Raw genomic sequence first — 13,993 nt, forward strand, 5'->3', positions numbered from 1 at the left:
TGGTCCCACATCGCCTTGGACTTCGTGACGGGCCTTCCCCCTTCCCAGGGGAACACGGTGGTTCTCACCATTGTGGACCGCTTCTCCAAGGCCGCCCATTTCGTTGCCCTGCCTAAGCTCCCCACAGCCAAAGAAACTGCCGACCAGCTGACCAGTCATGTCTTCCGACTCCACGGCATCCCGGTGGACATCGTGTCCGACAGAGGGACCCAATTCACCTCTCAGGTATGGCGGTCTTTCTGCGACGGTTTGGGGGCCACGGTTAGCCTCACGTCCGGGTTCCATCCACAATCTAATGGGCAGACGGAGCGGGCCAACCAAGACCTGGAGTCGGCCCTACGGTGCACAGCCTCCGCCAACCCCGCGACCTGGAGTACTCACCTGCCCTGGATAGAGTATGCTCACAACTCCCTCGTGAGTTCCGCCACTGGTATGTCCCCCTTCGAGGCATCGCTGGGATATCAACCCCCTCTCTTTCCCACGGAGGAGAGGGACCTCGCCGTCCCGTCTGTTCAGCGCCATCTCCAGCGCTGTCGCCGGATCTGGAAGAAGGCCAGGGCGGCCCTTCTTCGGGCTGGAGCGCGCACTAAGGCGACGGCCGATCGCCACCGTGTCCCGGCGCCCGTATACCAACCTGGCCAGATGGTTTGGCTCTCCGCCAAGACGGTCCCGCTGAAGACGGACTCCCGTAAGCTGTCCCCCCGATTCCTGGGACCGTTTAAGATCATGAGGATCATAAATCCATCGGCGGTGCGCCTCCAGTTACCCCCGTCTCTCCGGATTCATCCGACCTTTCACGTCTCCCAGGTTAAACCAGTCCGGACCAGCGACCTGTGCCCTCCGGCCGATCCCCCACCGCCCGCCCGAGTCATTGACGGCCACCCGGCGTTCACCGTCCGCCGCCTGATTGACGTTCGTCGCCGTGGTAGGGGCCTCCAGTACCTCGTCGATTGGGAGGGTTACGGTCCGGAGGAGCGATCCTGGGTGCCCAGGGCACGCATTCTGGACCCCGACATGGTGAGAGACTTCCACCGCGCTCATCCTGACAAGCCTGGGGGTCCACCAGGAGGTGGACCTTAGGGGGGGGGTACTGTCATGATGTCAGTTTCCCTGTCCTCCCGTGCTCTCTCCCCCTCCCCTACCTGTGTGTCTGGAGCTGGGTGGAGTGCCTGACTCCTCCCGTGCACACCTGGGGTGCATCAGCCTAATCACCACCACCTGCTGCTGAGTACAAGAAGGCTTGGCAGTCTACACTCGGTGCCAGACCGTCCGCGTGTAAACGTGAATGTTTCTTGCTAAGCTTTGTTATATGGTACTTTCCTGCAAATGCTCATTTGGATTTATGCACCCTCCAGATTCCTGCCTCTACTCGCCCAGCTCCTGCCGCCACGTTCCAGTCCCGGTATCGCTTCCAGCTCGTCTTGTCTCCTGCTCGTCTCGTCTCCTGCTCGTCTCGTCTCCAGCTCGTCTCGTCTCCTGCTCGTCTCGTCTCCTGCTCGTCTCGTCTCCTGCTCGTCTCGTCTCCTGTCCGGTCCTGGTCTCTGGTTTGTCACCCGCTCCCCGCTCTGGTCTTCGTCTGCTCCGCCCGCCCTGGTACCGCACCTGCTTCTATCCCCGTCCTGGTCCTGTCCTGCCCGCCTCTACCTGCACCGCACCCGCCTGACCCGTCTCCCGCTCCCCGGTTCCTGTACCTGCTCTTGTGACCTGTTTAAAGACTGCATTTTCACCGCTGTAAATAAACACTGTTAAAACTGCTCTGGTCTGCATCCTTTGGTCCTATCCGCACCGTTACGACATATATGTAATGATTGTTAAATTACAACAATAAATATAACAATTCAAGGTAATTGTGAATTCATGTAAAGGTCATAATTAATACAATAACTTGAAGGTAATTCTAAATTTAAAATAAAATCTAATAAATGTTATAAGAATAAAGGTAAAGGTAATGTGACAACTTTAAGATCTAATTGTGTACTGTAAGGTAGGTTCACTTAGGGAAAAGTTTCAACAAAATTTGTAAACCATCAGTTTGAGAATCCCGTCTATTGCGAAAAAGACCATTTTGATTTAGCCCAGTAATGCGTTGCTGGGGTATCGTAGGTTTGCTGTAGTATAACATAGCTATGGTAACGTGGAATAATAGCGGTTCACTTTCAATACAGAATTGCATAAATACCAGCAAGACAACCAAACAAAAACGTTATTAACCGCAAAAAGATAAACTACTGAGTTCACATGACTTACCTGGGAAAATCGATGAAAACACTGTAAAACGTAACTGATATCTATAGCAAACAAATCGTGTGCGCCTTTCCCCGGAAACATATCATCTGTAAGGTTCCTACCCATATAAATATAGAACAATGACCCCATGTGGACGAGCTACAGCGTTACGAGTCACTAACGCACATATATACAAACACCGATGTGGATGTGAACAAAACAGTCAACAGTAAACAGTAAAGCGTGTTTCATTTATCTAACTTCAATTCAAAGCTAGTAAACCTATAGAGCTCTCAAATTAATCTACACTTCGTACTACATAGTACATTCCATTTTGGGAAAATTACCCTATATTTTATAAAGTACTTCATGAAACATAACTACTATAAATTGTCTTAAAAACTTTCTACTTGCCTTTACAATCCAGTTACGTTGTATGTGGATCTGGTTCAGAGAAGTTAGTTGGAACATCCCATGTGCATGTGCATGATGGATGGTGACGCTTGGGGGAATAATGAGGAGATTAAAAACTCGTAATTTCGAGTTTAAAAGTCGTAATTACGAGTTTTAAACTCGAAATTACGAGTTTTAAACTCGAAATTACGAGTTTTAAACTCGAAATTACGAGTTTTAAACTCGAAATTACGAGTTTTAAACTCGAAATTACGAGTTTTAAACTCGAAATTACGAGTTTTAAACTCATAATTACGAGTTTTAAACTCGAAATTACGAGTTTTAAACTCATAATTACGAGTTTTAAACTCATAATTACGAGTTTTAAACTCATAATTACGAGTTTTAAACTCATAATTACGAGTTTAAAAGTCGTAATTACGAGTTTAAAACTCGTAATTTCGACTTTCTGTGGGGCTTTTTTTTTTTTTTTCATGGCGGAAACGGGCTTCCATAGAGTTCTCAAATTCCACATTTTTCAGTAATTTTCGAGCATGTTTGTAGGATCTTCCTATGTTTTTACTTTCCATTTTGTTACACATACCACAGTTGAAAATAAAAGAAAACCACTCTAATTTATCAAGTGTTGTCATATTTTGATCTATTTTTTATGACAAGTACTTTTTGTTGGGTATATTATATCGGGTAAAAATTACCCGGTAAAAGTGATGGTGTAACTTTTTATAGCGAAAGTGTTCTAGGGTTAAGAACAGAGGCATGGGGAATGAATCCCACACCTGTAAATAAGTAGGATTATAGCCAGTGCTAATTTTCATCCTTTGTGAGTCACTTTTTTTTTTTTTACTTTTACCGTAATGTCATCCAAATAAGTAGAGGCTTATTACATTCAAATAGTTTTTATTTTGTAAATTACAAATGCTTTTGTTGGTTCTTTGGTTTTAAAGTCATAAGTTAAAACAATTTACATGATCAAAGCAGTAATCGTCGATTTTAAAATGATGTACAGCGCTAGTTTAAATACATGTGATGTGTCATTGATTGTCCAACTTGAATTGCATGGCGTCACAGTCATTCCCCTCCTCAGTAGTTCTCCACTGAATCTCAGTGTAACAGTAAAAAGAAATGAGGAAGAGTTGTTACTATAAGGCATCAAGTCTGAGGGGAATGTCCTTCAAACAATTTCAAGTTCAATTCAAAACCATGTAGCAGAATGAAAGCTGTGAGGATGGTGGCGTCATTTTGTGAATCAATAATCCAGAACAGTATTTTAAAATCAGTGGAACTAAGTATTCACATTAACACAACAGATATCAGTGCTCCAACACTAAATAAAACAGTTTAAATGTGTCTTAAGCTTCACCTTTACAATATAATGCAAATCAAATGATCCAAACTACAGTGAAAAATCAAACTTATTAGGTAACCTAGAGTCTAAAAGTCTTAAGTCTTTGGTGTTGGCTGAAAAGGCTAGAGCTGGTTTTCCTGTTGAGCTTTCAGTAAAGCTGTAACATTTCAGTGTTCAGACTTGGGCACAACAAACAGTTAGTCAAAAAGGATCAAAACCAAAAACTGTTTAGGCTCTACAAATCGCACCAAATCATCCTAAACTGTTCTTATCTTTTTGTCTTTTTATTTATATGTTTAAATAAAGAAATATATACATAAGATTTCATATATACACAATAAGAGCTTTTTAGCTGCTCTTTGGCGATTGCTTTGCCTGAGGTGATGCCATAGGGGTAGAAAAAAATATCCGTGCTATAATCTATAATCTATAGACAATCAGTTCGCAGGCAGTCCAGGGTATCATAAACACTTGTGCTATTTGAACAAAAATGTGCCAAGCTGTAAAGGGCAGCAAGTCCAAGGAGCTCCAGTGAACAGCTAGGGCTTTTTTTGATCACATCACTGAGTAAAAGGAGGTCCGGTAGAAGCAGAAGGCAGAGTCATCTCATCTGAGCCTGAGAGAAGGAGACGAGGTAGCAGTTGTCACCTACTGCCCCTCCTCCCCCTCACAATACAGGGCACTCTTCACTGTACAAACAAAGAATAATATTTAGTATACATGACATCGGAATAATGCTCTAACATGAGTTTGCCATACCTGATCACTGGGAAGTTGCTTCTCTCCATTCACACCAAGAAGCACTGCTTCCTCTGTGTTGTCACTCTTCATCTCCACAACAATGTTGTCTTTACCAGCCTTTCCTTTACTTCTAAAAGAGAAAAAATGCATTGTTTAATCTCAATGAGTGTCTTCAATGAGGTCTTCTCTCCACTGTTTCCCTACTTGACCAAAGACAAGTTAAATTTGTGAAACTACAATATACACAAGGTAGAAGAGAATAGGTTACAGTACATATGCACTTTTCAAAAAGATCTTCTCCATACAAAAGCTAAGAAGAAGGCCATAAGTATCTGTACAGATCACCACAAACATCACATGAAAGTAATACTAAAAGGATTAGTCAATGGTAATTTTCACATCTGATGGAAAGCATCAGCATGAGTTGGTTAAAACAACTTAATAAATGTAAAAAATGTACTTACAGGTCTTGTTTGCCTGATCGGCCACATATCTTGCCCTTTTTGTAAAGGAAGTAGAGTACACTGCCCAAAATGGCCAGCAGCAGGATACATATGATGATGACTGCAATGATAACACCACTGCCCTCTGGTGGAGAAACAGCACACATAGAGCCCAAGCGTTATTCAAATATAAATCCATTACAAGACGTTGATGAGGGATAAGACAGTGGGAGAATCAAGCAGGCTGTGCAGCATTCAACAGTAGAGTGAAGAAATAGAGCTTTGTACAGTGCAGTGCTAGCAGCATTCATGTGACCGGGGGCATCCTATAAGTGAGGAAGCAGACAGAGTGCTTCTACACCAACATGCACAGAAAGGTGTGGACGTGTGAATGTGTGATACTAGGGGCGAGACAGGAGGGACTGTGAAGAGAGAGAAAGGGGTCTGTGAAAACAGAGGAGCAGGGCCATTTCTGCAGTGTTACAAACCTTTCTTGAGTTGGTTTGGAGAAACTGTTTGGAGTTTGACTGAGAAAAACCACATGACAACAGTGAACAGTGGGTACTATTAAGTAAGTATTAATGGGCAAATCAACTTAGACCTAAAAACAACCTAGTATGATAATGGCACAATTTAAGTGTTTAGAACTTATTGCAATCCTCCCTGATGTTTCTGAAGTACAAAAAGACATGAGACAGACAGGGTTCAAGACATGGTTGCTGTATAATAGAAGTCAGCAGACTGACTCCGAGTGCATTACAGATGATCAGCTGCCTCCACGCTGATGCTGTGTGTATACATGTAACTATGGGCTGTGACATTTAGAGGCACTTTTAAATAAATAATTAATGTTCAAAATCATGCAGGGATAGGCATAACATTATGGCCAGTGACAGGTGAAGTGAAAACAAATGATCATTGTTAAAACGCAGATAGGGAGGTGACCTGTGTAGTCTCATTCGAAGACCAGCTACTGTATGGCATAAGTTACACAGTTTAAGTTGTGTTTCTCTTGTCCCTTCTTAGTAGAGCTGGTCAAGTAGTTAATTATATTAACCTGTTTTGATAATGTCACATTTATAATCCACATCTACCTGAAATATGTGAGCAAAATATATTAAATACTTTTAAGTACACTACTCTAAATACTTTTAGCTGTCCTAAGGTGCATAATATAACTATTCTGTTGGAGTAACTTATCTATCTCCAAAGAAACAGATCGGATCTATGGAGAGGTGAGCCACTCATAGTAAGAATGCATGTTTTTCAAGGAATTTTTGAGCAATATTGAATAAATGCAGGATATATCTATACAATTTATTCCATGATACGGTATATTCCAGGCAAAGCAATACTATATCCATGGAGACAAGCAGAAAAGTTACATAGAGTACTTTTAAGCACAGTAAAGTGAATTACAGTGTGTTTGATTTTCTTGTGATTTGCAGTAAAAGATATAAGGGCCAATGATAATCTTACCTGAAGAATCAGTAGTAACGGTGGTGGAGGGGATTATGGTGGGGCTATTGGTTTCTGGTGTGGTGTGTGTGACTGAAAAAAGGTAAAGACACAGACGGGACCAGCCTCACTGTTAAACACTGAAGGACAAGGGAGCACAGAGAACAGCCACACAACTGTACAGCGAGAAACCCACAATAATTACAAAACACAACAGTAACATTATGAGCACATTTCAAGAGCAGGTTCAGTCCAATGCAATCTCTGGAAGGAAAAGCAAAGGATTTTACAGTACTTTTGAAATATGCAATTCAAAACATCAGTCTGGATGAACAATGTCTGCTACACAGTAGAAGAATATTATTATACTGCATGGATCTGTTACTCGAGTCTGTTTGAATTTAATACAAACATCTCATAAAACTATATTTATTATTCAAAGATGTGATTTTGTCAAGTTAATCTATGGGTTGTGGTATGACCTTGGACTATGAGAAACCTGCTGGGCAAAGTGGGCCCATTGACAAAAATCACAATAACATCTACATATTTTCCCACAACACAGAGACTGGGGCTTCACAGAGCTGTACCAAAACAGACATATAAGGACCAGGCAAACATTATACACAAATGACACAATACACACAAAACACACATTGGACTTGGGCAGAGGAGGAGGAAGGAACTCACTAGCTTTGATGTTGAAGGTCACAGAGTCCTCTCCTAAAGAGTTGGTGGCGTTGCAGAAGACAATGATGTCACCCGTTACCTTGACACTGGCCGTACTGATGACCCCATCGTCGGTCTCTGTTTCTGAAGTTGCAGGCAGGATCTGTAGAGTAAACACAAGGGTTTGGACAATGTAAGGCCAAGATCTATACAGAATAAGTAATGGAAGGCTTTGTTCTGAAAGGCTCCTCATGCAGCTGTCGTGAGTCTCTCCCCGCTTTTCAGCCTTATTTTTTGCTTGCATCTGTTCTGTATAATAAATGGTCAGAAAAAATTGAATTAAATTATGTTGATGATGATAGAAAAAATGCACATTTACAAATTACAATAACTATCACAATGTATTTTGTTATTTGATTAATTTACACAGGACAGATGAGTTCACTAAACTCTGAAAAAAGTAAGTTCAATTGAAGTTCAAAAGAACCTTTCAACGCAACCAAAGCACTTTAAACTGCATTACTCATTCCACACTTGGTAGTGGTAAGCTGCAATTGTAGCTACAGGTGCCCGGGGGTAGACTGATGAAAGCAAGGCTGCCAATCTGCACTCTTGGCCCCTCTGACCACCACCTATCTCTCACACACAAATACTAAGTGATGTGTCTTGCGTAAGGCCACAACGTAATTTTCAACAGAGCCACTGTTGCCGTCAAAGTGTGCACCTGGTATCCGATGGGCCACTAACAAGCAGGTGTGGAGACAATGATGATCATTTCAAGAGCTTTGGTATGTCAAGTAAAGAAAAAAAAAAAATCAGTAATATTCACTTTTGTTTACGTGACAAGTTAGAGCTACGGAAATCAGATTTACTTTTTACTATTTACTTTCACTAAATTAAATTATAACTGTCTCCCCCTAAAAGTGAGATACCTTTCCCTCTGAAGTGGACCAGGTGACAGTGGGGTAAGGGTATCCTTGGACATAGCAGTTGAGATCCACTGTCTTTTCCGGACTCTCCTCCATTTCAGTAATGTCTGGAGTCAGGATCACAGGTTGGCCTAAACACAGAAATGACCACTCAGAAATGTCTCCCTACAGTAAACTCTACATCATGAAGTGCACGGTACCACACCCTCAATGTAAACTCGCATTGTCCCGCTCCTCTCCAGTCCCTCCACCTCTTCTGCAGTCACTACGCACACATAAGTCCCAGCAGTGTCGAATGTAGCATCCTTTAAGGCCAAAGTGTGACCTTTCACAACCTCCTCCCCATTCTACAAATCCAACAAAAGAAAAATAATCGTTTGTAGCAGTGGAGCTGAGACATTGTTAATCACCTAAAGAATAAGCTGTAATTGATGATTCTATGTGTATTTCACTGTCTACATTATTCAAGCCGTTCTCTCTTGATGGGTTTTAGTGACAGTATGTGCTGTCAGTATATCTTGTACTAACGATATAATAAATACAAATAAGACTAAGCAGTAAGAGCTGTTGAAGTCGAACCTTAAACCAGGCTGTTTGCGTGGGCAAAGAGGACAGGGCATTGCATGTTGCCTCCCTTTCATCTCCTTGAGGCACCTCCATGATTTTCCCAGGCTTAATCACAACATCCTCTAGATCTGCACATAACAAAAAGTATATATGTCAACATTACTGCTATGCAATCACTCCCTACAGATTATTCATCCATTCTTGTTACTTACAGTTGACAAATACTGTAATGTTTGTACTGATTTCTTCAAAGCTTTCCATGTCCAGAGCAAAACATTCGTACTTCCCTGAGTCCAGGCGGGTGATGTTTTCAACCACTAATTCACTGGTATCTGCTGATAAATTCTACAGACATACACACATGCATTAATCATTTTGTCAATATAGACATTTTGAGAATGAAGCGTTATATTGTGCTTATATTACCTCCCCGCCCTTTATAGAGAAGGTGGTGTATGGATTATTGCCATTACCAGAACACTGGATCACCACATTGTCGCCCTCCTTGATTTTACCTTTTGGTGACTCTACCCACATAATTATATCTGTGTGTGGATCTAAAACATAACAGGAAAAAGTTATGTTTTTCCACACATACAGTTTGAGTCAAGACATTACAGCAGAGTTATTGTTAAACTCACAGTACACCGTAATGTTGATAGGGCTGGTCTCGACCATCATAGTCTCCTCCCCAGGAGCAAAGTACGTAACCTCACAATAGAAGTGGGCATCTGCATCCTCTTTCACAACCTTCATGGCCAATTCACTTTTCACTGAGTACAACCCAGTGGACTCGATTGTGATGCTAGGCAAAACATTAACTTCTGTGGAAAACAGTACACTTTTAAGCATTAAAAGGTAAGCTTTGCAAGGAATGTCTTTACTCAAGTACATTACCCCCGGGAATGCTGCGCATTGGTGTGTTGTCTTTGTACCATGTGATATTTGGCTTCGGATAGCCATTGGTGACTTCACAGGTCCCGATCTAAAATACAATAATAGTTTTATCTTTGCTTTCCGTATACATTCTTCAGTACATTGTTCTCACACATAAATACAGACACCCCTACATACATGCATACACACATACATACATACACGCACACGCATGCACAAACACCCCCCCCCACACACACACACACACGCACAGACATACATACATGATGTAAATGTAAAATATTCCATCCATTTGTTTATTTTTAACTTATGAAACCATCTTTGACTATCATTAGGTGGGTTTTATATCAATTAGATGTTTTTCCAGGTGCAGCAACCTGAGTCTGGAGGAGGCAATGTGAAGTGTTTTGCCCAAGGACACAATAATAGTATGTACTTTGAGGTAGGTGCAAAATGATAACTCTCTGATCCACACACAGATTAAGTAGATACTTACTTTCGACATAGACTCTTCCTGGATGGAGATCCCTTTTTGTACTCCTACAATGGTGGGCGTGGCTGGGGTTTCTGCATGAAGAATCAGTATTTGATCATCAGTAACGTGAAATTCAACCCTAAAAATTGTCTAAAAATGAGGAAAAACCTACGGAAGACTCTGAGCTTAGTCCTCCCCTCTGCGGTGCCGTCAGTGAGACTTTTGACATAACAAATGAATTCTAATTCGTCTTTTAACTGAACTTTGTTGATAGTTAGCACCACCCCTTCAGTAGCCCCAGTCCCATTCACACTGATCCTGTCTGAGAAGGGCGTTCCTTTCTCTGGGTAGCTCAAGCCACTCTCTAGGTAGTAGATCCGCTGCTTCTCTCCCGTCCGCGTCACCTTGGCAACGAGACAACAGCGGTTACATTCACAAATACATGTTGCTGTTAATAAGTAGTGATGGTACTTACATAAAACCACTGAATAATGGTTCCCCCAAGTCCATCTTCTGTAGAGAACATGCAGTTGATCTGTGCAGTGTCATCCAGCCTCACATCCACTCTGTCCTCCATGTTCACCTCTGCGATGGCCCATGCTGTAACAGACACACAAATGCATTTAATCAAATGTAAAACAACATTTTAACTGCCAATAGTATTACAGCCCTACACCTTTATATACTGATTGGATGGCAACTTCTACTATTCTAAAAAGGAGAATACTCACAGATCATGCAGCGTTTACTGTATATTCTATGTATGGAATATATGTATAGATGTAAGTGCAGGCCTAGATGTGTACAGTTTATCAGATTTATTTGGTGTCCTGTACGTTTAATATCATCTTAATATCAACAGTAATTGCTTTGCATTACTGAGAATTGTCTGCTTCACCTCATATTAAGTTGATGTAAATGTGAGCCACCAGTCGGTCAACAGTAGTATTTCCTTAAAATAAAAATGTCTGTGTGATCCTTCAGTCGTCCAGGTCTGATCCATAGTAAAAGCCGAAGTTAAATCAAAACTGAAGAAGTGTCTTGGATAAGCAGTGAAACGTCTTCACTCCTACAACATTGTGTCCAGTTGACAGTTTTAACTTCGGCTTTAAATAAAAATACAAATCTGAAATACATGTATTATTTCCACTTTTTTCCGCAGTTTGAGCCAGAGATTTACAGTACAATACATAGAAAAAGAACAATATAACACCAAGAGATCCTGTCTAACTATTATTAAATGAGAGGGAGGCTGTTCCATAGTCTGGGCGCTGCCACAGGCTCTGACATCTCTGGTCTTGAGCCTGGCTTTGGGCACAGCCAGCAGGAGCTGGTCAGCTGACCTTAGGGTCTGGGTGGAGTAGAGTACAGGGCTGCAGCAATTTCCTTAAATAAAGATGACCAATAGAATGCAGACATTTACACACAATTAATAACATTTTGAGTTGCACCTGATATGAAACAGGAGCCAGTGCAGGTTACACAGCACAGGCCTAATGTGGTCTGTCTCTTAGTTTTTGTCAGTACATGAGCTGCAGTGTTCTGGACATTCTGTAAGTGCTACAGGGAGCCCTGGTCCACCCCCACATACAAAGAAATTACAATAATGTCATGCCATGTTACAAATGCATGGATTGCTTTTTCAAAATCCACCTGTGGAAGGTAGGGCTTTACTTTAGCAAGGAGCTTCAACTGAAAGAAGCTGGACTTTATGACAGAGCTATAGCTAAAGACAAACCATGTAGCGTAAAGTGAGTGTCACAGGAAAGACGATCTGCTATGACAGGAATGAGTAGCCCACCCATGTCCACATTAGTGCAGTGCATTCCTCTATGGCACCCTCACACAGGAAGAAAGGCTCAATTTACAGCAGTATAGAAGGTCCACTGTTCCTCTCCATGCATGTCTGAGGAGCACTCTCTCTCCCGCTACAGTGGTTTAACTTATGACGCATCCTCAAAGTACTCTAGTACTATCCCGGTTACTCCTTACATCCGTGTGGTGTAGAAGGACAATGTAAGTAGTTTCCTGGCTTTGTGGGAATGCCAAGCTTGATTAAGACCTTTTACCACAGAGGGAAACACACAGGATGACTCGTTTACTCTGGGAAATATGGAAATTAGAGTCAAGACTTAATACAGATCAAAATGCTAATTAGATGTATGTCCTGCACTGACCTTTTCCTCAATGACTACGGAATGAACATGCATCAGTGCTCTACAACAGATTTTTTCATTAAATTAAATAACTAATCTTTTGGTCATTATATAGAAATACTTCATCATAGTTTAGTTTAACTAAACTAACAAGTAGTAAAGTACTGTACTTACTCTACTTTAGTTATATACATTTTGCAGTGGATACTTCTACTCCACCACATTTTTAACTGGACAGAAAAGTAAAAGGTACTTTCCATATCATTTGAAAAGTTATTTTGAGCATGTTTGTGGTAGCATCCTGACTAGAGTTCAATCTTCGGCTTTGAGCAAACAAAATTAAATACACAAAATTCATAAGAAAAATTAAGAAATTGATTTGTATTGCTACTGTTGACCAAAACATGCATATATGTACATTTAACAATAATTTAACAACACTTGTGTGAAATACTTTGACTTTTTACTCCTGAAGTACATTTTTAAACAGATACTTTTTCTTAAGTCGAGTTTTTTATGTAATGCGTTTACTTTTAATTGAGTAACTTTTTACCTCTATATCTGTACTTTTACTTAAGTAATAAAATTAAGTACTTCATCCACCATGGTCTATACTTCAAAAGTCCTTTCAACTCTTCCAACAAATTTTGACACTGAACCTGACACTGGATTTGCTCATCTCAACAAAATCTCCTGTTTTCACTCTGGGCCCATCTCCTCCACTTTGCCTGGCTGCTGCTGCTGTTTACCCCCCGCATAATGGAACAGGACAGATGCTTTCCTGTTAAAGAAATCCAATTAGTCTCTCTAACATTCACATTTCCTGACCATTAGCAATGATGAAGGACAATGCTGACTCGCCCGCCCCTCCCGCACCTGACAGCTCACCTACAGGACAACTAAATTAAAAAGTAGTTATAAGCTTGGGTTTGTTGGAGTTATATTGAAGTGGACACGCAGACCCACTGGAGGATCACAGTCAGATAGCATTAGTAATCTGAAGACTGTTTGGTGCGTGGAGTGTATCAATATGAGAGCCTCCTATTTCAAGGCCTACATCGATCATATCTGATTATGAGACAGCACAGTCTATGCATTTTAGATAATAGCACTAAATCAGGCCTGACAGAGCATCCCCTTGGCTATGATGCAAGACAGTCCAAAGTTAGTGCAAGAAATGGCAACTGTATAGAATGACCAAGAAAAAATGTAAACGTAAAAACACAAAAGTAAAAATAACTGTGACAATGATTATTCTGTTACGACAAACATGGCATGGAAAGACAAGACTAACTGAGGTACACCAACAAATTATTAAACAAATGTCCAGTATTTGTATTTTGGAAACATTAAATTAATTTAAATGTGCACTATGTAACATTTCTGGTGGAGAATCCGCCACCTGCTACCTCCATGGAGATTTTATAGCTTTGCCTAGAGTGCTTCACAGTATGGCATTAAACTTAATCTATCTTCACAGAGACAAGGAGGTGACACAAGAATGCCAAATAACAGGTCAGATCTGTATTGCGACAACATCGCTCACAGTAAAAATAAGTTTCATTGTGTTTTTGTACAATCTGAAGAAGGACTTGACCCCGAAACATCACATTTCGGTGCTATTTAACATTTTAAAAATTGTGCAACTGCAGTGCGGATCTGTTCTTTTTTTT

General features: G+C 41.2%; 1 protein-coding gene across 3 annotated transcripts in view; it reads right to left on the minus strand.

The window, feature by feature from the left end:
* Window positions 1-3,517: 3,517 nt before the first annotated feature.
* mcamb (melanoma cell adhesion molecule b) overlaps window positions 3,518-13,993 on the minus strand; it is a 74,350-nt gene continuing 63,874 nt past the window's right edge. For 2 of the 3 annotated variants that reach the window (XM_055226167.1, XM_033976716.2), the window contains 16 exons: window positions 10,640-10,764; window positions 10,337-10,568; window positions 10,186-10,256; window positions 9,690-9,777; window positions 9,434-9,616; window positions 9,219-9,349; window positions 9,005-9,137; window positions 8,805-8,920; window positions 8,431-8,572; window positions 8,229-8,356; window positions 7,318-7,459; window positions 6,649-6,720; window positions 5,658-5,696; window positions 5,191-5,314; window positions 4,745-4,856; window positions 3,518-4,674 (listed from right to left, as the gene is read on the minus strand). In XM_055226167.1, coding sequence (XP_055082142.1) covers window positions 4,672-4,674; window positions 4,745-4,856; window positions 5,191-5,314; window positions 5,658-5,696; window positions 6,649-6,720; window positions 7,318-7,459; window positions 8,229-8,356; window positions 8,431-8,572; window positions 8,805-8,920; window positions 9,005-9,137; window positions 9,219-9,349; window positions 9,434-9,616; window positions 9,690-9,777; window positions 10,186-10,256; window positions 10,337-10,568; window positions 10,640-10,764 — 1,841 coding nt within the window. In that variant the 3' untranslated portion in view covers window positions 3,518-4,671. The remainder of the gene's footprint in view (window positions 4,675-4,744; window positions 4,857-5,190; window positions 5,315-5,657; window positions 5,697-6,648; window positions 6,721-7,317; window positions 7,460-8,228; window positions 8,357-8,430; window positions 8,573-8,804; window positions 8,921-9,004; window positions 9,138-9,218; window positions 9,350-9,433; window positions 9,617-9,689; window positions 9,778-10,185; window positions 10,257-10,336; window positions 10,569-10,639; window positions 10,765-13,993) is intronic. The other variant, XM_055226168.1, reaches the window with a different exon arrangement.

Source organism: Periophthalmus magnuspinnatus, chromosome 13 (assembly GCF_009829125.3).
Source record: "Periophthalmus magnuspinnatus isolate fPerMag1 chromosome 13, fPerMag1.2.pri, whole genome shotgun sequence".
NCBI lineage: Eukaryota > Metazoa > Chordata > Actinopteri > Gobiiformes > Gobiidae > Periophthalmus > Periophthalmus magnuspinnatus.